The sequence below is a fragment of the Drosophila tropicalis genome, unplaced genomic scaffold (genome assembly GCF_018151085.1).
Source record: "Drosophila tropicalis isolate 14030-0801.00 unplaced genomic scaffold, ASM1815108v1 contig_443, whole genome shotgun sequence".
NCBI lineage: Eukaryota > Metazoa > Arthropoda > Insecta > Diptera > Drosophilidae > Drosophila > Drosophila tropicalis.
The window spans coordinates 484,185-505,946 of NW_027172907.1; the positions used below are offsets into that span (position 1 = coordinate 484,185).

At 36.9% G+C, this 21,762-nt stretch overlaps 2 protein-coding genes across 12 annotated transcripts in view; both read left to right on the plus strand.

Annotated features, from left to right (window-relative positions):
* Window positions 1–9,595, plus strand: part of LOC137573891 (SEC14 domain and spectrin repeat-containing protein 1-B) — a 31,953-nt gene extending 22,358 nt beyond the window's left edge. For all 3 annotated transcript variants that reach the window (XM_068285963.1, XM_068285962.1, XM_068285961.1), the window contains exons 2-10: window positions 848–1,113; window positions 2,522–2,717; window positions 2,798–2,911; window positions 2,973–3,147; window positions 4,455–5,198; window positions 5,264–5,628; window positions 5,739–6,235; window positions 8,086–8,368; window positions 8,549–9,595. In XM_068285963.1, coding sequence (XP_068142064.1) covers window positions 947–1,113; window positions 2,522–2,717; window positions 2,798–2,911; window positions 2,973–3,147; window positions 4,455–5,198; window positions 5,264–5,628; window positions 5,739–6,235; window positions 8,086–8,368; window positions 8,549–9,157 — 3,150 coding nt within the window. In that variant the 5' untranslated portion in view covers window positions 848–946 and the 3' untranslated portion in view covers window positions 9,158–9,595. The remainder of the gene's footprint in view (window positions 1–847; window positions 1,114–2,521; window positions 2,718–2,797; window positions 2,912–2,972; window positions 3,148–4,454; window positions 5,199–5,263; window positions 5,629–5,738; window positions 6,236–8,085; window positions 8,369–8,548) is intronic.
* Window positions 9,596–12,936: 3,341 nt separating this feature from the next.
* Window positions 12,937–21,762, plus strand: part of zormin — a 39,360-nt gene continuing 30,534 nt past the window's right edge. For 2 of the 9 annotated variants that reach the window (XM_068285932.1, XM_068285931.1), the window contains exon 1: window positions 15,467–16,127. In XM_068285932.1, the coding sequence (XP_068142033.1) occupies window positions 15,864–16,127 (264 nt within the window). In that variant the 5' untranslated portion in view covers window positions 15,467–15,863. Of the gene's footprint in view, window positions 13,214–15,463; window positions 16,128–21,762 lie in introns of those variants that run through there. The other 7 variants (XM_068285927.1, XM_068285928.1, XM_068285929.1 and 4 more) reach the window with 7 other exon arrangements.

Here is a 21,762-nt window from a genome sequence, read left to right on the forward strand (position 1 = left end):
TTCATTTATTTTCAATATCTTTCATACCTTAAGCATACTAAACTTTAATGTTTTATCAGACGGATATCTATATTTTGAGGTCCTTTTTTGGATTCTCTCCTTTTGTCTGAGTTTGATTGGCCAACTGATATACTTTGCTTGGGCAAAGGGTATTAAAAAAACGGAGCAAGTTTCAACTAAAGTATACAAGAGATGGAGGAAGAGAAACCACTTACGCATAACTGTAAGATAGACTTGAGGAAAAACAGGATTTCTTTTTCTTTTCTTTACGTTTTTTTTTGCAAGTGAAAGAATGCCTGAAGTGAGTGAGTGAGTAAGATGGAGTCACTTAGAGCGAAGTGGAGTTAGTTGAGGGGAAGTGAAATATATATATTAACCGGCCTCTCCCCTTATCAGTTAATGAAAATTAACTTCAAGATGGCATAGAAAAAGTTTACCGGCCTTTCAATATGTGTCAAAAAAGCAAGAAAAAAATGTGCGCAAAAAAAAAAACAACACAAACACACACACATACACAAAAAAGGAAAACCAAATTGGAATTTTTCCATTAGCCTGTAAGACCAAAGCAAACCTCTTAAAATAGTGAAAATCATGTGGAGAGCTGAAACTTTAGCTGCAACTTGTCAAACATGTTTACCCCCATCCGACCCCCTAGATCCCCGACAACCGTCTAACCATGTGTCCCCTTCAGGCATAGACTGCGGCATTTGGAAATGCATTGTGCAGCAAACAACAACAACACCAACAATATAACTGTGACTCGTATTAATTTTCAAACAAAAAACAAACTTAAAAAGAAATATCTGAAAAACGTTTGTTTTGTTTTTTTTCGGTTCATCCTCAATAGAAATGACTGTTTCATTCAGCAATTAAAGAAGAAACCGACAACCATAGATCCATCTATCCATTCATCCATCTATCCAACAATCGTCCCATCACATCTGAGATGGAGGAGGACGTGTTGAATGCCCTGCAAACTCGCAGTGTTTATCTTTCTGGGGGCTTCGATCGCCAGAAGCGAATCATATTCATAGTAAATGCATTTAATGATCTACAAATGTGGAATCGCAGATGTCTGCAGTTGGCTTTGGACTATCTCAAACGTTCGCTCAGGTGAGATATCATGGTTAAAGATGGAAGTGGGAAAGAAAAAGAAAGAAAGAAGTAAAAAGTGCCGCCAGCTAATTAACATATGGCCGAAATATGCAAATAACCCGCAGATGATATACGCTTTTACATTATATTTAAGACTTTTCATTAGCTATGGAGTAGGCCATAAGGTATTAAAGAGAGGGAGAAAAAGAGAGAGAGAGAGAAAGATAATAAAAAGGCCTAAGAGCTATGCTGATAGTCAAAGATGTTGACAATATCTGATCATTCATATGCTAATCCTATTCATAGAACTTCTTTTTTAACTGTTCGAAGGCAAAATATATTTTTCTTGAGTTTGACAAATTTTGATCGGGTATTAATAGAAAATGCGTATGTGTTAAGTATACGACAAAGGAAATACTCTTTCATTCAAAAGCTTCATCTGAATATAGCACTGAGTGATTTTTAGATAGAAGATGGTCTTTTCTGGTTTATACCCTTTCATTTATACCAATTCTAAATAGAACAATTCAATCACAATTAATAAAAAAGATTCTTCAAACACATCATGTGCTATATTTAGCATAACGTTCTTCCGATTTTGTTCAATTTGTCAATCAGTTAAAGCCAATTAACTAATTTTTCAGTATTTTTTTCTCTCTGTGTAGACCTAATTCCCGATTTCGGGTTAATCTATATTAATATTTTTCATCTTATTGTATTCTAAGTAGGCCAGTTGAAACTTGTTTTTACAATGAAATTAAATTTTAGATAGAACATCAAGAAATATGCTTAGATAACAAAGTAACAACTAAGAAATAAAAACGTTTTAAAAAAGTAACCGAAAAAGCAAAAAAAGCAAATCAAATAAATTAAATTAATAATAATTGTTGTTATGAAATAGGTTGTTGTTATTAAAATGTAACGAATCGTAACCGTTTAGTAATTAAATACTCATGTTTATATACATTAGAAGTTAAAATATAAATTGCTATTACTTGAGTAAACAGAATTTGAATATGAGTAAAAATATATAGATAATATGAAAATATTAGTTTATATGTAATTGCATTTTTCCATAACCAACACCATTTGATAAATCTTATTGTTAAATGATTCTTAGTCTGTGTTTTGTTTGCCTCGTTTTTATTTGTTTATTAGCACAACAAGAAAATTATTTAATTTTATGAGCCACAATGAAAAGATGAAGAAAAAACGAAATGAATTATGGATATATTTTTTATAGTGATCAATCAAAAAGTCTGGCATTAGGTCACAAAAGAAACAAACGAACGAACAAAACCAAAGCCTAAGCAAAAGTAGTTAATTAAAATTTAAACTGGCAACCCAATCAAGAGATTTCGGTTCACCCCCCTATCCACAATTCCCCACAAAGTCTTAACTTTTCCTTTATCTGTCTTTCGGGCAGTGCCTCGATCTTGCAAAACGGTGTCAGCGTGATAGTAAATGCCCAAGAGACCAGCTCCCGTATCTCACGGCAACATGTGCGTGAGATCTATGCTTTATTTGGTGGCGATATAAGCGTCGATTTGTATCTAGTCAGATCGGAGGGTTTCTGGGAAAAGCATGTGGAGCCATGCGCCAAATCTCAAATCAAAGGCGAGGTAAGTTAGCTTTAACCTAGTTTTTATCCACTCCACCACGATAAAGGTGTAATTTTCTTGCCCATTTCCCCTCTTAAAAGCCCTTGGTTTTGTCGAAGGCACGGCTGGCCAAGTATGTAGAGCCTAACAATTTGCCCGAGGAACTGGGCGGTAACCTGCAATTCAATTATGATCTGTGGCTGCAGCAGCGCAAGGTAAGCAACAGGAATTGAAATTGAGTTGCATTTAATTTGGTTTTTATTTTTTATTTTGCAGTCAATTGATGAATTCACTAAGACCCATGCTCAGACTTTGGCTGGGATGGAGCAGTTGCTGAAACTTTTAAGTGGCAACAAATCCCTGAGACCAACGGAAGCGGATGTTGAGCTAAAGAAAAGCGCCCAGTTGCATACCCACGTTCAGCGTAGCATTGAGTCAGCGATTGAAATGGGTAAGAAGTCTTCCAAACAAGTTCAATTCAGAGTGTGCAAGTTTGTTGCCTCAGTCTTTCGTTTTTCGTTTTTCGAACGGCGGATGAGAAGAGCTCTGACAGCAATTAACATAATTTCAATGCCCTCTCTCGCTCAACGCCGACGACAAAGCGACAAACGAGTTGCCAGTTACGGTCTATAATAGGGAAAGAGGCCAGAAGGGGGGAACGCAGCACCACCATGTGACAAGTAAATCACAAACAGCATTGATTTTTTGTGCGTATTTCAATTAGAAATCACAAAAAAAAAAAAAGAATGTGTTTGCCAAACTTGTTTCTGTTTTTATTTTATTTTTTTTTTTTCTTCTTTTTTACGATTCGTGTTCGTGTTTATCAACTGATTGTTTTTGACACTAAATAACATTGAAAAGTTCTCTTAATGGAGACAGGGTTTTTACACTTGGTCAAATGAGAAATATTTTCAACTTAGGGTTTTAATTGCTTGCGTGGGCTAAATTTGTGTTCTTTATCTTTAATTGGTTTTCCATATTTAAGTTCAATCAATAATTAAGTTTAATCTAACTACAGTAATTAACAGCACAAATACAAGGCACACAATTAAATATCAAGTTTAAATTTCTCTCAGCTTTTTAATGCATATAAGAAAAATGTTAAAACTTTTATTTAAATCATATTGTTAGACAAACGAATGAACTTTTAAATTTGATTTGAAATTCTAAAAAACTGATTTTTTCTTTTTTAATAATTGAGAGACTCAAGTGAAACCTAATTAAGGTGACTTTCGGGATTATTTTTTTTTTTGTTTTGCGGCTTCAGGCAGACAGTCGGAATATTTGCGGTCAGCATAAAAGAATTTGCAAAAAAAAAAGGGCAGATCATAATGGGATCATGTATACATAGTTGATCGAACTTTGTTTTATATTGCCTGCACTTATGAAATGCTTCGCCTGTGGCTGTTGTCAGAGTATTGAAAACGAGCAGACAGACATTCAGAGAGTTGCTATTGTTGTTGTGGTTGAATGGCGTGTGCGTGGGTGCGACTATAAAATGAAAATCGTGACCTTTCACTTGGCGGCTATAAAAATCATTGATGCGCAACGAAAACTGGCACATGCCAATGCTCCGACTAGACAGAGTGACTTCTAGACCAGGAAGGGATTTCACTTTTTCTTTATCGAAACGTAACATAACCTCTCTCTCACAGTTGAAATGAAAATGTGTTAATAAAGAGGGCTTTCATTGAAACTAATGCGACAACCTTTTTTGTTTTTTTTTTTTTTTTTTTACACACATTTCTCTTTGCTCAGGTAATGCGATCTTGGCTCGCTTTAACGAGGTCTATGAAACACCACAAGCGGCCGCACCTGTTGCTACACAAGCAGCAGCAAGCGCAGCAGAGACAACAATAACCACCTCTCCCACCGTCCTTATCGCTGCCACCAGTGGTAAACCCGCATTGCCACCCGACCTCGTCTGTGAGCGTGCCCGCATCGAGTTAAGGTTGAATGAGATCGAAAAGAAACAAACAGCCATACGAACCGCTTGGCTGGAGTTACTTAGATCGCTGCGAGAGGCACGCGAGCTTAGTACTTTGGAGGAGGGTGTGGCCTTTGTCACCAACTGGATTTTACAGCAGGCCGAACAACTGCTCAGCCGGCAACGGAGCGTAGGCAGGGATGTGCGAGCCTGTGAGACACTGCGTGCGGCCCATGATCAATTGGAAATGGAATGCCGTGATACCTATGGCTGCTATGCCGAACTTCTTTACAAAATTGAGCAATTCGTCAAAGAGCGTACCGAGAAATTGTCCGCGTGCCAGGATTTGTTGTCCCAAAGGGATTTTATGCAATTTGTTTGCCGTTCGTTTGCCAAACGATTGGAAAGGCGGCGTAACATTTTGATGACTGCTTTGCGTTTTCATCGGCTGCTCGATCAATTTGAAGAGCTCCTGATTACTGGTCAACATGTGATGGAGGTAGATAGTCGATCTCTGCAATGGCCAGAGGCCGAACAAATGCTTATGCAATTGAAGAGTAATCAACAAATGATGGGTAAGTCATGGTCTATTAAACGATCGCATTGAGAGAGAGTTTTCCATTCAAACTTGTTCGCACAGCTCTGGTCGAACGCGAACTTGTTCGCGAGGGCGAAAAACTAAGCGACATGCTTGCCATGCCGGTGAAAGATGCCTTGGGCCGTGACCTCCAGCTGGACTATAGCAACGACATTGCCCAGCTGCGACGCCAGCTCGATGCGAGTCGTGAGCGACGACAGCTGTGCGGACAGCGTCTGGCATTGCAGCGGCTCACCTTGGAGCAGGTGACCCACATCCATGCCTATGAGGAAGATGCAAGACGTGCACTGGATTGGCTGGGCGAGTTATATGCCGTCTTGTTGCGGTGTCACTCACATGTTGGCTGCAACATACACGAGATTCAGCTGCAAAAGGATGAGCTTCAGGGTTTCGAGGAAACCGGACGGGTGAGTTTTGTTTATATGTACATATATATTTGTTTTTTTTTTTTTTCGGCGGTGCAAGCAAGTTTTTTGGCTAACTGTTCACCTACTCTCTGACTCTTTCCTTCTTGCAGAGCATTTACAACTATGGTTGCCAGTTAGTTGAGGCATCGCAGACTTTGCGTCTGTGCTGCAAACTAGCACTATCCGATCCTGAACTCATTTCCCAGCAATTGCAGCACACCTGGCATAGCCTTCAATCGATAGCCCAAGAGCAAATGACACGACTGCGTGTCTCAGCTGTATTCCATCGCAGTGTGGAGGCATACTATCGCCAGTTGAGGGAATTACGACCCCTGCTCACCCAGGAATTGGCCACTCAGCTGCAGCAGCAGCAACGGCAGCAACATAATCGCAGCAGCAGCGGCATAAGCAGCGATGCGGATGCGGATCTTTCACCCGAACTATCACCAGTTTACAAAACTCTGGGTGAATTACCAGCCCGTTTGCAGCGTCATTTAATGGCCCGGGAACAGCTACTAGTGGAAGTGGGTCGCATGGTCCGACTGGGTAGACTTCTCAAGAAACGTTTGAAGGAGCCGTTCATCTTGGACTCTCTAACTGGCAAGAGGTAAGTAAAGTGAATAGTCTCTTCCAGCAGTTGCGTGAGCTGCGTGAGGATTGGCCGAAGCTCAATCATTATGCTCTACACATAGATTCTCGAATCACGTAAAGCAAATGTCAGGGAAATAAAGAAAAAACAAAATAATGCCGACAACACAACCAACGACAACGAATTTCACTCAAATCTCTTAAAATACACTCAACATTAGCCGCTGTCACGAAAAGGAATAGAACAACTAATAAGTTCTTAAAATAAGACGTATGCAACGAACACGAAATACTCTTAAAAATAATGGGAAAAAATTTGAGTGACCAGTTGATAACCTAATATCCTTTTATTTGCATAATGTCTTTATCAAGGAATCTTTTCTAAAACTATTAATTATAGAAATATTTCCTACCCAAGTTTTTTAACTTCTTGGAGATAAGCATTCTAAGTTTTTCTGGATAAAGAGCTTTCTTTCATGTTTAGTAAGGCACCACAAAGTTATTCATGAACTGCAAATAGTCTTTGACAGAGTATAGAAATAAATTTTTGACAGAATAAAACAAATGACAAGCGGCGAGGAAAAAACAAAAACAACAACGTAAAGGCGACCGAGCGGACTTTTCCTTCATCCACAGCCCATCCACAGAACGACAGTCTATTTCGGTGCGTGGTCCAGCGTAGTGCGTGACGGGAACGGAGCAAAAAGACAAAAAAATACGAAACAAAAAAGTGGCGCGTCGGTTTGTGGTTCAGATAGATATATATGTATATGCATATATACGATATATATAATAGTGAGAGCAACTGTCAAGTTGTCAAATTAATGGAACATTCATAGAGAGAGAGAGAGTGAAGGAAGAGGAAGGCAACTGCTGGAACAAAAACTAAAATATCCAACGTGGAATTGGGTTAAAGAGTAGCAAAGATTTGGTGTTAATTTTAGAAGTGTCTTCATACTTCACCACCACCCGCTTTCTCACTTGTTTGTGGCCCCCCCCGCCAAAAACTGAACAATTATAATCCACAATTATCGGAGTGATTGGCCGCGAGCCAAACGCGTGTTTCAACTATTGCGTCAAAGTAATTGTCTTCATCCCTAAGGAGGAGGCGCCAGAACAGCATAAATAAATTTGCAATAGGCAAGGGGGCCATACATAAATGTTTGCCAGATTTCGTAACTTGTTTGCCAAGAAGGCCGATGAGGAGACAATGGAGGCGGCAACCACAATGCCGGAAGTGCCCAGCATTGTGGTAGACGAGCCGCCCAAAGAAGATGACGAGCCAAAGGAAAGTCATCAAATTGCCAGCCTTACTGTTCATAATATCACATCTTGTGCTCCATTGGCCAGTGAGGAAGAGGATCTCTATAGTAGTAATGGCCATGAGGAAAGTCTAAGCGATTCCACGAATGAGTTATCAAAACTCTTGGAAGCCATCAATGAATCAACCAAATTGCCTGAATTAAGCTCTGAAGATAATGACGAAGATGGCGATGATGCTGAGGCTGATGGGGATTATGATGATGATGATGATGAAACTGCCAGTACTTCAAGTGTCAAAACGAAAATAGCCAAAGCTTCTATCGAACGTGATATCATACTAGAGGAGGAAGAGGAGGAGGAGGAGAAAGAAAATTACGAAGATAATGTGGATAAAGAAGATAATGTGCAACACAGTCTCGACAAGATCAAGGCTCTAATACGTAATGATAGCGAAACATATCCTCAAAGTGATTATACAGACAATGACACCGAGGAACCAACACCCTCGCATTCACGCACTGCTTCAATGGACTCGGAAGCGGAAGCAGCAGCAGCTGCTGGTCTACAATTGCAACTAGATAACTCACATTTCCCTCCCGATTTCAGTGTTGTGGCCGATGAGCTACCCTTGGACAGTAGTCCAAGTCCTTTGCATGACAGTGGTCGCACCAGTAGTGCGGGCAGCGAAGCTCTTAGTGGTGAAACTTCGCCCCCAGCTACTCTGAAGATTCTACCAACTGGTAGCAATGAATTAGCCTGTGCGGCAATAACCCATAAACTAAGCGCCATTGCCGAAGTGGCTGAATCTTTGGATGCAGTTATTCGAGATGTTCAGCAAGAGGGCGAAGTCGATGGTCCAAATAATAATAAGAAGCTGGGTAATATTGAGGTGAGCAAAACATTTCTAAAAGTAACAAATTTCTTAGCTTTTAAGCTAGTTTATTTCTGAAATTGCAAATCTACCGCAGAACTAGTTGCAATTTCTTAAAACTTAAACCAGTTTTATTTTTAAACTAATTTAATTTAATACGTATATACTTATGTAACTTTAAATTATTTCAATTGTAAGGATTGGCAATCCCGTTCCACCGAAGATGAGTCTTTTGCCACTGCGTCTGAGGGAAACTTCACACCGAATTCGCACTCATCATCATTTCAAACGGCCTCTGGACGAACCAGCTCGTATATAGGCTCAGCCAAGAACTCCTTTGACGAGGCCGATGACTCAACACTGAGCACATTTGAAATACCAGAACTACCACAATCACCAGTGCATAATATGTCCTTTGATAGCTCCGAATTGAGCTATTTCTCGGCTCAACAGCCAAGCAAGGCGGATGATCAGGATAGTGTAGCCGGAGTTGCCGATTTGCATAGTCAAAGTGTCACTCCTACGCCCGATGATGAGCAGCAACAGCTGCATCCCATGCCACAACCCATCGAATCTGATAGTGAGCTAGAAGGTTTTGGTTTAGCCTCTGGCATTACCACCGAATTGGCACCCAGTGTATCCACAGCCCATACGCCAGAGGTGAGTGCGAATTGTCGCAATGCTCCGACTTCAGCTACAGCTACAGCTCTTGCTACTAACTCCAACGAAACGAAGCCGCCTGCCTCGTGGCGGCGCAGCAAATATTACGAAAATATAACTAAACAAACGATCAAGGGATTCCTTTGAAAGATCTAAGAGAACAGACAGATCGGAATAACCCTGACTGCCCGTCCCGCCATTTATGTATGCCTGCCCAATTAACAATCCTCGAGCCATTTGCTTTTCCAACATCAGTCTTGCCATTCATTTAAATTAGTTGGCATATTATTCATGTTTTCTCTCATCTCTATTCATTTGAAATTAGTCTATTTTAGCTCATGAGCTAAAGGAAAAGTTTTTTTTGGCTTTTGTTTTTTATTTACTTTTTTTTTTTTTTTGTGTGTGCATGTTTAAAGTTTTATTTTAAATTATTATGTTAGCTGAAATTTAGTTTTTAAGCAAAATATTGCCTGCAAAATGATTAGAGAATTCCAAAATATAAATTATCTAAATATATACGAAATTTATTTATTATACACATTTAGTTATTTAAATTTTTAATCTTTTAAATGTTTCACAAAACTGTTTGGCCATTAACCTTAAATTCAAAATATTCCAGAAATATATAATATTTATTTTAAAAAAATTTCCTTACAGTCACAATATAATAAAAAAAGAATATATAACTTAAATATATAAATTTAAACTAATTTATGAAGTTTAAATCTTTTTGAACTTGAAACTTTTCAGCAAAATAGATAGAAAACCAAATGGTAAAATTAATTTGTTGCATACTTTCGGGCTGGGCATGAAAATGTATCTCTATCTAAAACATGTGCAGATGTCAGGGCTGCGTAAATGCACTGCTTGTTTGGGATCGGGCTTAAATCTGACTGATAAGATGAAGCAGTAAGACCAAAAAACTAGTGCTTAAGCAATAATTCACAATTTTCTATTCATTTCTGATTTCAGTATTTAAAAGCAAAACAAACAAAGCTGAAAAGAAGTTAGTTTTTATCTCAGTAGCAAAAGAAAGTAGAATAAAGAGAATTGAATTTTTCTTTAAACTTCAAAAGGATAAACTCAAATTTTTGTCTAATTTGAAACACTTAATCATAATACTGAAGCAATTCTGAAAGGTTGTTTCATAGCGGACAATAGAAAGGATTGTCGTTAAGACATAATCATAAAAAAATTGTTAAAAACAAAATTCCTTAAAAGTGCGAATACATACATAAAAAGAATTCACACCTTTTTAAATATTTTTTGTATCAACTACTCTTTGACCTATTCCATGACTAAATTAAATCAAACTTATAGTAGAACGTTCCTACTATAAAATAGAATAGATTAGAGAAAAAACATGATAATTGGGTCGTTTTTTTCATAAATTAAGGATTCGAATGTGTTTAAATATGCGTTTTTCATGGACGAGTCCAGGAGAGTATGGGGGCTTGGACACCCCCCAATTTTAATAAATCCTTAAAAAAAATCGTTTCGAAATTAAGCCGAATATCTTTATTGTTTGATCGACCACCCCCAATTAATATCTTCTAGATCCCTTCATGGTGTTGTTCATCGAAATTATAAGATGTTGTTATTGATTCACTTGCCAATTGAAATGAACATCATGTAATGCATTAGCTAAAAAAAGGCAAGCCTAAAATTTAATCTCATGCCTAATCGAGCAGTTGGTGAATAATTACGAATCGTTTGTATATACCCTGTTAAATAAAGTAAAGTATTTGCAATTCCCAATGACTTTCGTTCAGCTTCTCCTCATATCCATTTGTCCATTTAACACTAAAATGTCACTAAGATATGTGTACCTACAATGGATTGTGCAGTTCTTTTACCACATTTTACATAGAACTTAGCATCAGAGTATCAAGAATTCGTTGAGAATGATTTCCTTCTTCTTACATATTAACTCAGTGGGTGGTTTTTGCCTAAACACTTCAAGTGCTGCTCAATTATGAGAAATGTGATATGTCAAATAGGGGAAAGAGGATGGGATGTGGCACTACTTTGGGTAGCATGAGGGTCGTTCGAGTGGCTCATTAATCTCAATTAAAATGCAATAAATAATTTCAAGTTCTATTGTATGTTTTGTGGGTGATGATGGTGTCTACATGGGAAAACAAAGGAAATCCATTGATCTGTAAATTATAAAAATTTTTTGTATTTGTAACTTGGCATTTTCGCAGAAAAATCCATCTCATTTGCTCTACTCGCGTTTCTATTTCATTTGATTTTCTGATTTGATTTTCGCCTGAGCGCAGATTTCGTGACGACGCTGAAAAAATAATTCAATAAATTTTTCGTTGTTGATAGCTCAAAAAGAAAAATAATAATAAGACAAAAAGTTTGATTGGTGCAGCAAATGCTGCCACGGCTGAGGCAGCGGCTGCATGCCACGGAACGGCACGGCTCAGCACGAACACGAGAAAAAGAATTGCATTCGCAGTGGCCGCAGTGGCCGCAGCGGCCTTCCCGCGAAGTCGCTCGCTTCTCAGACTCAGAGCCAGAATCGTCGGCTAAAGTCGAAAATGTAAGGCCAAAACATTGCCTGCCACACGCATTTCGGACGCTCAAGTAGCGGAAAATACTTCGACGCAGTCGTTGATGAAGTGCAGCCAGCAAGAGGCATACGAGATGGCAGACCGGAGGGTGAAATCGTCTTGCATGTAAGATTCATAGTAGACAAGGGGCCGGAGAGGTCCGTCTTAAATGCGGGCGGGCGGGATAGTTCATGGTCGCTTGTTGCCTTCTATTAAGACACCATGATGATAATGACGATGATGATGATGATTATGATGATGATGATGGTGGTGGTGCAGCCAGGTTGCTGTTCCCCGAACATAGCTACCTCTCCTCATCTCTCTCTTACCACCTCGTCGTCATTGTCCCCTGATCTTTGCCTACCATGTTGTTCTGCTATTAAAGTACCCATAGCTGCACTTCAGCACATTGTGGTCGGATATACCCTGCATTTATACATATGTCGCAAGGTAATTGAAGCATTTTGGCACTTCACCATGCCAACTCAACTCTTAACAAGCTTCTAAAGCTGTAAAAATTTGGTGGGACTGATCATTTATACAGCTGTTATTGCAAACAAATAAACCGATTCATTTAAAAACGATATCCTATCTCCTAAGTACCATCACATTAAAATCATCTTCTAGAAGTGGAATACAAATTTTTCAAAGCTTATTGTTAGATAGACTTTCATGTCTGTTATTTCAGTTATTTCAATATCTTTAACTATCTTTGAAAGTTATGTTGAAAATGTTTCTAAAGTTGTAGCCAACCTTTTGAACAGTGTTTGCAAGAAAACAATTTTCAACGTCTTGAGATGTATGTATGTGTGTAGGGTATGCAGGTGGTCTATTAAATTATATATTTGAATTGACGCTGTTGCTTGCTGTTCTTGTGATTGGTGAAAAGCCGGGCGCAGGGCATTAAAAATTGAAATCATGAATTAACGACGCACCGAATGCCAAGAGCACTTGTTTATTTATGTCGCCGGCCCTCTTCGACCGCCAACCACCGACATGACCGCCAGTCAGGGTCTCTTTCCCGCCCACCCCGCAAAAACACCGGGTCTCTCCCAAGTTTGAGCCGGCTTTTTGTCAAAACTTAGCTCAATGCGAGAGAGAGAGAGGGCGAGAGAGACAGAGAGTGAGAGATCGAGTTGGAGGGACAGACAATAAAAAAGAGTGTGAGGAGTAGCGAGTGTGTTTGTAGAAAGATGATCGAAAGCATGGGCCGAGCGAGCGAAACGGTTAAACATCTGCTTGAGGCTTCGCGAGAGTGACTTCTCTCGCGCTTCTCTCGCATAGTGATCTCAGCAGGCATTTGGGGGGCTGGCTGGGCCTCCCAGTCTATGCCTTTTGGTCAGTCTTGTTCGAAGTTCGCGTCGTTCCGGTTGTTCGGCAAGCGGCGCACGGGTTCTGCGCTATACGTTTTTAATATTTTTGAATTTTTTATTTGTTGTTGTTATTGTTGGAAGTTTTTTTTTTTTTTTTCTCTCAAAATACATATCCTTAACCTGAGATTCGGAAAATTCAAAAAATGTGCGAATAATTCTTCTTTTTTTTTCTCGAAAATATGTAAATAAATTTATGGAACATTAACAATAAATTTTTTTGGGCCACTAGAAAATTTTGATGGCTATCATATAATATTATTATTATTATTGTTAGTTTCATGTGGTTCCATAATTTTTGCTTTTATTTTGCAATTTGGTTCTGTTTCGTTTTGTGGTTTTTTTTTCTTTTTTTGGCTAATGTGTTCTAAATTTATTGTTGTTGCCCCCACAGATTTTCTCAGGTCTGTCAAAAATTAGTTGGCTGCGACCCCCAAACAAAAATCATCATCAGAAGAAAAAAAAAAAACATTTCTATCTATCTAAAAACAAAAACAAAACGAAACCTAAATGAAATGTTGACATAGAAAATGCAAAAAATAACACATAGAAGAAAAAAACATAAATTATAAACAGTATATCTATATATAAATACATAGATAGCATTTTATTTGGCAAGTTGAAATGGGCAAAACTTAAATGAAATTCTTCCTAGGCCTAATCAATTGAATTTACAAACAAACTTAATTTTTTTGCCACGAATCATAAAAATCAAAAAAGTTGCATCTGTTGGATATATTAACACACAGATTAGAATTGATTCAAAATCAAATCTTATTTAAAGATATGATAAACAAATCAAATACGACACAAATGACAATGCATTAAGGGAAGTGCCTAATAAATTTGCACAAAATTCACAAGATTTCTACGAAAATCTCACAAATAAAAGGCAAACTGAATTTTAAAAGCGATCCAATGAATTCTGAAAGTTTTCATAAAGTTTGCTGAATTTCCAATTGTTAATGTCATTATTTATTTAGGGGTTTTTGAAAAATATTTTCATCACCTTGATTTGTTTGGCTTAAATTTTCAATTTGAATGTTATCTACAGTGTTTGAAAACAGTTAGATAAATCTTTCCTGTTTAAGGGCAATATAAAAACATATTTAGATCAAAGTTTTTGAGAGACGTATGCAATGTTTCAAAAATATGTGAGCTTCGAAAATTCATGGGGGCCCCACCCATTATTCTTGCCTTGGCATGTGTTCTTCCAAAAAGGCATTTCCTATATATTACTTGGCGCGTCGCATACTGTAAACTTTTATAGTTTTTTTTTTTTCTATCTGTGATTTCTTGTTGGTATTATTTCATAGATACTTATTTTTAGCTACCAAAAAAAAAAAGTACAATTAAAATAGTTTACATTTACGCTGGGCCAGTCAGTCAGCCGGCAGCAGGCAGGAGGCTATTAAAAATTGAATTGAAAGCATGATTACCTAATACACACAAGAGAGACGGCTGCTTGCAAACTCATACTGCTCCTCCTACCATGCTCAGACGTATGAGTCGTATACGTAATATTTCAAAAATACACCTATAAATTGGAATAACAAAACAAAATATATTGAATAGAAAAACTAACAAAAAAATTACAAATTTCTGCCAATGCAATTGGCACATGTTTTTCAACTTACCCTTACCCCACCTCTCTCACACTGCCTCTCTCTCTCTCTCTCTCTCTCTCTCTCTTATGTGTTCTTTAGAATATGTATCTTTGTGATACAAATGATTAGCTTGACGCACATCCGCGAGTATCTGTATCTGGGGTAAAACAACAGTTTAGACGCAAAGAAAACGCAAAAATTTTTACTCAATAGTTTTGTGTTAAAAATAGCACAAATTGAGCATTGTCATCGAATCAGAGAAGAGGTCGAAGGGGATGAGGCTGGGGTAGGTGGCATATTGTACACGCAGCAGCAGCATCAAAGGCAATTTCTCAGGCTCAATATGCAAAAACACAGATACACACATAGAAAACAAAAGTGTGAGAGTATTTGGAATACACACACACATATGTACCTTCTTATATATGTATATATATATAGACATTGTTGTGCTTAGTGTACAATAATAAACAGACAGAGAGCATGAAGTCATAGCCGATTTATTTGCAAAATGTTCGCTGGTAGTCAATGTGAATAAAACTGAACAACTAAGCTAATACCCTCTGCTAAAGCCACAAGTGTGAATGCTTTACTATATCTACTCTATTCATAGCCAAGATCTAACAAAATACATAAGCCTTAATGATATGTTATGAATACGAATAGTTTCTGATAAAATTCTATTTTAAATAAGTAGTTAGATAATGTGATCGGACAATAGTCGTCATTTGTAGGAGTTTGAAGTTGAAATCTATCATGACAAAGGTCAGTGCAACTATGACAGAAATTCTGCCGACCTTAGGCCACCCTTTATCCCCTCTCTTTAGAGGGTATATAGAAAATGTATTTTAATTTTTTTTTCTTATTTTTCGGGTTCTACGTGAGACCCGCTATGAGCTCGTCAGACGATCGCCGGCGTTGATAGCGCTCGCAACGAAACAAAAATCGCAAAACGAACCACAACAAAAACCAAAAAAAAAAAAAAAAAAACAAAACGAACCCAAAAACTAACAATTTTTTTGTATTCTTTTTTTTTTTGTGTGCTTGTCTCTTGGAAGTTGAAAACAAGAAAAAATAAAACACAAAATGTACATCAAGTAAAGCTAACTTAAAGGAGAAGCGCGCGCGTGCAAATAGAAAACAAAAGAAAACTAAACGAGAAAGATTAAAAAACCGCCCACACACAACAAAACACAAACACACACACACACACGAGCCGCTAAGCCGACAACAATAACAACAACCACAACAGCAACGACAACAACAACAACAACAACACTCACAACACACATACATCACATCACCCGCTTCGACCATGGAACACCGACAAACCATAGACTCATCGATGTCTTCGCTCTACTCGGCTGCCTCCTCAAGTCGCCAGACCCAACAACACCAACAGCAACAACAACATCAACAGCAATCCCAGCTAGATGCCTTCAATTATTCAGCAACAATGTCATCATCATCGCCAACGCCAAGCCAGGCCATGTCCACAACCTCGTCCCTACGAGCCACCACCATTGGCACAGTTGTTGTCCGATGTGGACCCATCCAACTGGTGATAGCGCTATTGCAAGTGAGTTGTAGACACCGTCACCACGACCACTATCAAAACCCTAGAGTCAACATCTCTATATCTATCTATCTCTATTCTATCTATATATTAGTTCGGAGACGATGAAAAAGATTCTCAGCATATGAAACTTCTTACGGTGAAAACAAACAATTTAAAATTGAATTATTTCGCACAAGATAAAAGATTGAATAGTTAAATTCCAACACCAATAAAAATGAACGAGAGTACTTATATTTTTTGAAGGTGGCAAAATGCTGATTGATGCTAATTTCACTTATGATTCACTTTTGGTCATTTGGTTTTTCTTCTCAATGCCATCACTTTGAGTTATTCTTAGCCCTTCGGACGTCTGTCATAAGTTGACATACAGCATTTTTCTTTATCGATTTTTGGCCCAACATTAATCTTAATGAAAATTGGCAATTAGTTTATATAAGGCAAGCAGAGCCAAAAGTTTGATTTTGGCAATGTTCAAGAAATGCCCATCATTAATGTTTCAAAAAGAATGTTAAATGACATAAAAATATGTGGATACAAACATTTAATTTTCTTTTGATAGAGAAGGATTAAAGAGAAAAGGTTTAAGTAATAAATACTTAAATTAGTTGCATACTTTTAAAAATCATAACATTTGAGATTTTCATGAAGAAAAGTGCTGATATTTAAACTTTAGAAAATAAACCAATTATTTCAATTAGTTGCTCGACTTTGATCGATCGTTGTATTATGAATGTAGTCTTTTATAGTGATTTCAATGTTTCAATCACAATTATCGATATATGTATTTGAACATTTTTGTTTGCTTTTTCTTGTTTGCGTTTCGTTTTGAACCGAAATTCCTACTCTGCCCCCGACCCCTAAAGCTATAAGTCAAATATTTGTCTATTAACGCCACATCTATGAATCTAATAATGCCCAAAACTGGATTTAAACCGGCTTCAACAATTTCCGCGCCAATTAGCACAAAAAAAAAAAAAACAAAACAGGCACACACACAGACCCCAAAAACCCGAAACCTAAACTGAACATAACAAAAAACTAAACAACGAAAGCAAAAGTTGTGTTGATAGCAGTTATAAATATTTCAAACTACATAAAAACAAAAAGGTTCAAGGTTGTTTGTCTGACATCAGAAGCGTTCTAACGTGACAAAAGAAATGTATCTGCAAGATACTTTTTAACAATTAGGCGCAGCTGCTGACTACCTATGCCTATACCTACCTGCTGCTGTCTGGCTCCAACAACAAACAAAAAAAAAAAAAAAACCGCAGAATCTCTCCAAAGTGCAGAGAAACTTTTGGGCCTTGCTCACACACTCACACACACGCATTGGTGTGCGTGTAAAGGCCTCAACTTGAGATTGTTTGAACTTGAGTTCGTTTTTGTTTTTGGGTGAAGCTCTACAAGTTTGCTGTTCTTCTCTTTGGCCATTCAATAATTATAGGCAGCGATGATTCTTTTTTTTTTTTTTAGCTTTTTTTCTGGCACTTCATCTTCCTCTTCTTGTTTTTATTCATTCAACCACTTTGTGCCACTTTTTTCGGGCACAAAAAAAAACACGCACACAAAACAGAGAAAAAGTAAAACGAAACCAAAAATTGTACAAAAATTTCGCCTCATTTTCCATTCTCAAAACGCTCCATGTGTTAAACATTTGATTTGATTTACAATTTTTTGCTCTTCCTTTCAATACTTGTTATTGCCCTTACACCAGAAGAGTATATTCAATAGGCTTAGACTCTTGCACAAAAACCAGAAGATAAGAAAATCGTTCGTTTGGTCTTAAGATTTATTTTGAAAGTTATTTCGGATGATATAACTTTTAAGTTATCGTCCAGAATAGATCTCAAAAATAATAGAATCGAAATGCCAATTTATGTTGTAGCCAAATGTAATGAGAGGGTATACAACTTTCATTGTTAGTGACCATTATTTCTTTGATTTGGATTGAAATGTCTGCAAAATTCATGAGTCAGTCGAAAACATTTTGTTTCGAGCTTTTCAACACCGACATATATACCTATATATAGAAATTTCCATGAAATGAAAATTCATTGAATGCTTCTAGACCCAGCCAAAAAAAAAAAAAAAAAATTAGAAAAAAATAATTTAAATTTCCGCTCTCATGCTTAGAAACAAAAAAATTTAATTGAAAACTGAAAAATTTACCTGTTGGTCCCACCAACGAACCAAAAAAAAAGTGTTGAAAATCAACACGAGCGAGTTTCTCTCAGGTAAACAAATTAGCTGAATGACGACAGAGAACGGGGTGAAGGCGGACCACAGCCGAAAACTGAAATGAAACAAAAAAAAAAAAACGCGTAAAAATAAATATAGGGGAGAGGGCCCAGTTATGACGCGGGTTTTGAAAAACCTCAAAATTTTTTCTACAGTTCCGCAAAATTAAAAATTAAGAAGTTTAACATTTAAACATTAACTAAACGCAACTTTTTTCCAAAGAATGTATGTTTATTTGAGTTACTCAAAAAATTTTGGAACAGGTTTAATGTGGATAACTTTTTTTAGGCCGAAAAAAAGTGGCCCAGTTATGACTCACCTTAAGAAATTCACTGAAAATAAGAAAATATGAAAGGAAAATCACTCCAATTGTTGTGATTTAATGGTTTACTTATTATGAAGGCCTTCAATGACAAAAATAATGAAAAACACAAATGAACATTGACTTAAACTATATAAAGTTTTTTAATTCCCAAACATTACTTAATTTGTGTTTTTACCAAATGAAACAATCCCGCACCTTCCCGCTCGAGATCTTCCAGAATATTTTCGGACAAACTGGTCTCATTAAGTAAATTTCCTTTCCTTGTTTTTATACAACAACAAAAATGTTTGAATTTGACAATTTTACATAATCCTATTGCAAAAAAAAATATGGGACATAACTGGGCACCCCAGCTGAGTCATAACCGGGCCTTTTCATAGTTTAAAGTTTATATGTATATTTTTTATAGACACTACATAATCACATAAATCCTTATAGGATCACAAAATATACGGCAAATAGAATATTTTAATGCATTACACTCACATTTTCACTGTTAATTTTACAAAATTTTGGTACTTTAAAAAAAATCAAAAAAACTTTTTCGCACGATTTTCAACACGATGTTTGGTACGCATATATACAATACGATTATTAACGTTGGGGTCTGTCCAAAAACTGCAGAACGTTTAACAAACATGATTTACAGGGCTCAAACTGTCATTCAATACCGCATTTCAAAAATATTTGAGAATGTCACAACTGGGCCTGAGTCACAACTGGGCCCTCTCCCCTACATATTCCTCAACAAAAGCAAACAGATGTACAACAATAACAATAACAACAACAATATCATAAAGAAGCGTGGCACATACATATGTAGATACATTATGTTCGATGAGCTCAGTTCTCTTTTTTAGAGAGTTTGTACTGTAGGATACAATGTACAGCGGAAACCCGCACAAAAGTAATAGTTTTTCGAGCATAAGATACAAAAAAAAAGGAACAATAAGTTTTTCACCGATATAAGTTTGGGCAACTATGCAAATATGTCAAACTTTTCAGTTTCCAAATGGAACATTTCTTTTATACAACATAGATATGAATGTAGATAGTTTTGACCCTCTGGGAAAGTTGGTTTTATTTCTTAAGTGTGGAAAATGTTCTTAGACATGGACATTATGCAAAGCTATTTTTCATTTATCAAGTTCGAGTTCTTAATGTCGATTTTTAAAGCTTGTACAGTTTTTTTTTTTGTACTGATATTTGTATACCCTTTACCAATTATTTCCGATTCACCCAACTTTTTCCCTGCATTCTAATTGTTAAGCCGTGAATTGCTGTTCATTGAAAACTTTTTGCTGAATTGATTCTTGAATGACAGCTAAATAATATAAATATTCAATGATTAGGTACATAATCAAGCATTGGCAATGAAAACTTTATTTGAAATGCAGATTAACATTGAAATGAATTTGTTAAATTAATTATAGACTTAAAGCAACTTGGACTTTAATATTAAATATTTAAACTAATTCTAACTAAGCCGACAAAATGAAGGCAATAGTTTTTAATTAATGAAAAATTATGCAAATCAGAAAAAGAGAGAGAGGGAGAATTTGTTGAAATTAGTAATTGCATTTTGTACTTATAAATGATTATGCTTAGCATAGAATTTTTTCATTGAACAGTAATTCTTAATGGTTTAATGGAAATCAATTCGACGATCTTTGAAATGGCTTTCGGTTGAGAAATGTAGGAAGACGATCTGGATATACACACATACATACATATACATATACATATTGAATACCTATTTATAAATGCATTTCCCAACATCATCATCATCTCATCATCTATGTGATTAAATTGATGCTGTTAATTAATTTGTTGATTAAAAACTTTCAGTTTCGCCTATTAAATATTTAGTCAAGCCCATAGGACCATAGCACATGGCCCATATATTAACCTGGAATCCCACACGATTTACAAACAACATCATTTTGACCCGTTAGTCTCAGTCGTGTCCCATATTGATGCCCATGTCTAACAACAACAACAACAACTATTAAAAAGTAGAAAAAAAAAACTAATTTCATTTCATTTCTTGGGCAAGAAAGCATCAATCTCAATGAGTTTCTTTTGGTAAGATTTACGCAAATCTTTCAAAAGAAAAGCCATACATTTTTATCGCAATAGGTTTTTTCCGTTTTACCAAATTATTTACAAGTGGAAACTGTAAATGTGCTTGTGCGTGTGTGTTGGTTTTTTCAGCCTGCTTACAAAATATGTGTGTTCCTTTTTTTTTCTTTCTTTTTTCCTTCATGTTTTCTTGGTCAGCGGAGCTAAATGCGAAAGCAATTAAAAGTAAGCGAGGCAATGGAGAATCAACATCAAAGAGATTTACAATATTTGTTTAGCCATACTCTCTAAATAAATAGTGAATGGAGCAACCATTTCCACTCCTCCACCCCCAAATTACAATTGCCACATAATTGAATCAAATGCGCGAAACTAATTTGGCATTAGCATTTTGGAGTAGTACGAAAAAGCAATTGGGGCGAAAAGAAAAGCAGAAGAAGAAGGCTCTTCTCCTCATTGGATCGGATGCGATTTGCTCTGATTTGCAGAAGAAGAGAAAAAAAACTCTAATTGAATTTATGGCATTTTCATTTGTAAAAGTCGCAGATTTTCACCCATAAATTGCTTAGACATATGAGCATATACTTATGTATGCATCTCTTTCTATCTCTTAAACTATCTCTCTGTCTATTGTGTGTGTGTGTGTTAGTGAGTGTGAGTTATGTGCCTGGCGTCGTCGTTTTGGGCCCGGCGTGGGTGAAACGGCTGCAGCTGCGCAAAACAGCCCAAAGATACAAAGATACACCAAGGCAGACCGACAGACAGACACACACATAGAAAAGAGTTAGAGGGCGGTTGGCAAAGCGAGAGAGGGGGGCGAATCGGGTGGTAAAGAAAGCCAAGGCAAGAAGAAATGTTTACGACGCTTGGCAGGCACATAAATTTACGCATGAAAAGCTTGCGCGGCATACCTCTTCGAATCGCACTTGGACTTTTAGTGGGTGAAGTAAAAGGAGAGTAGCTACGAGAAGGGAAAATGGGTGTAAGGGG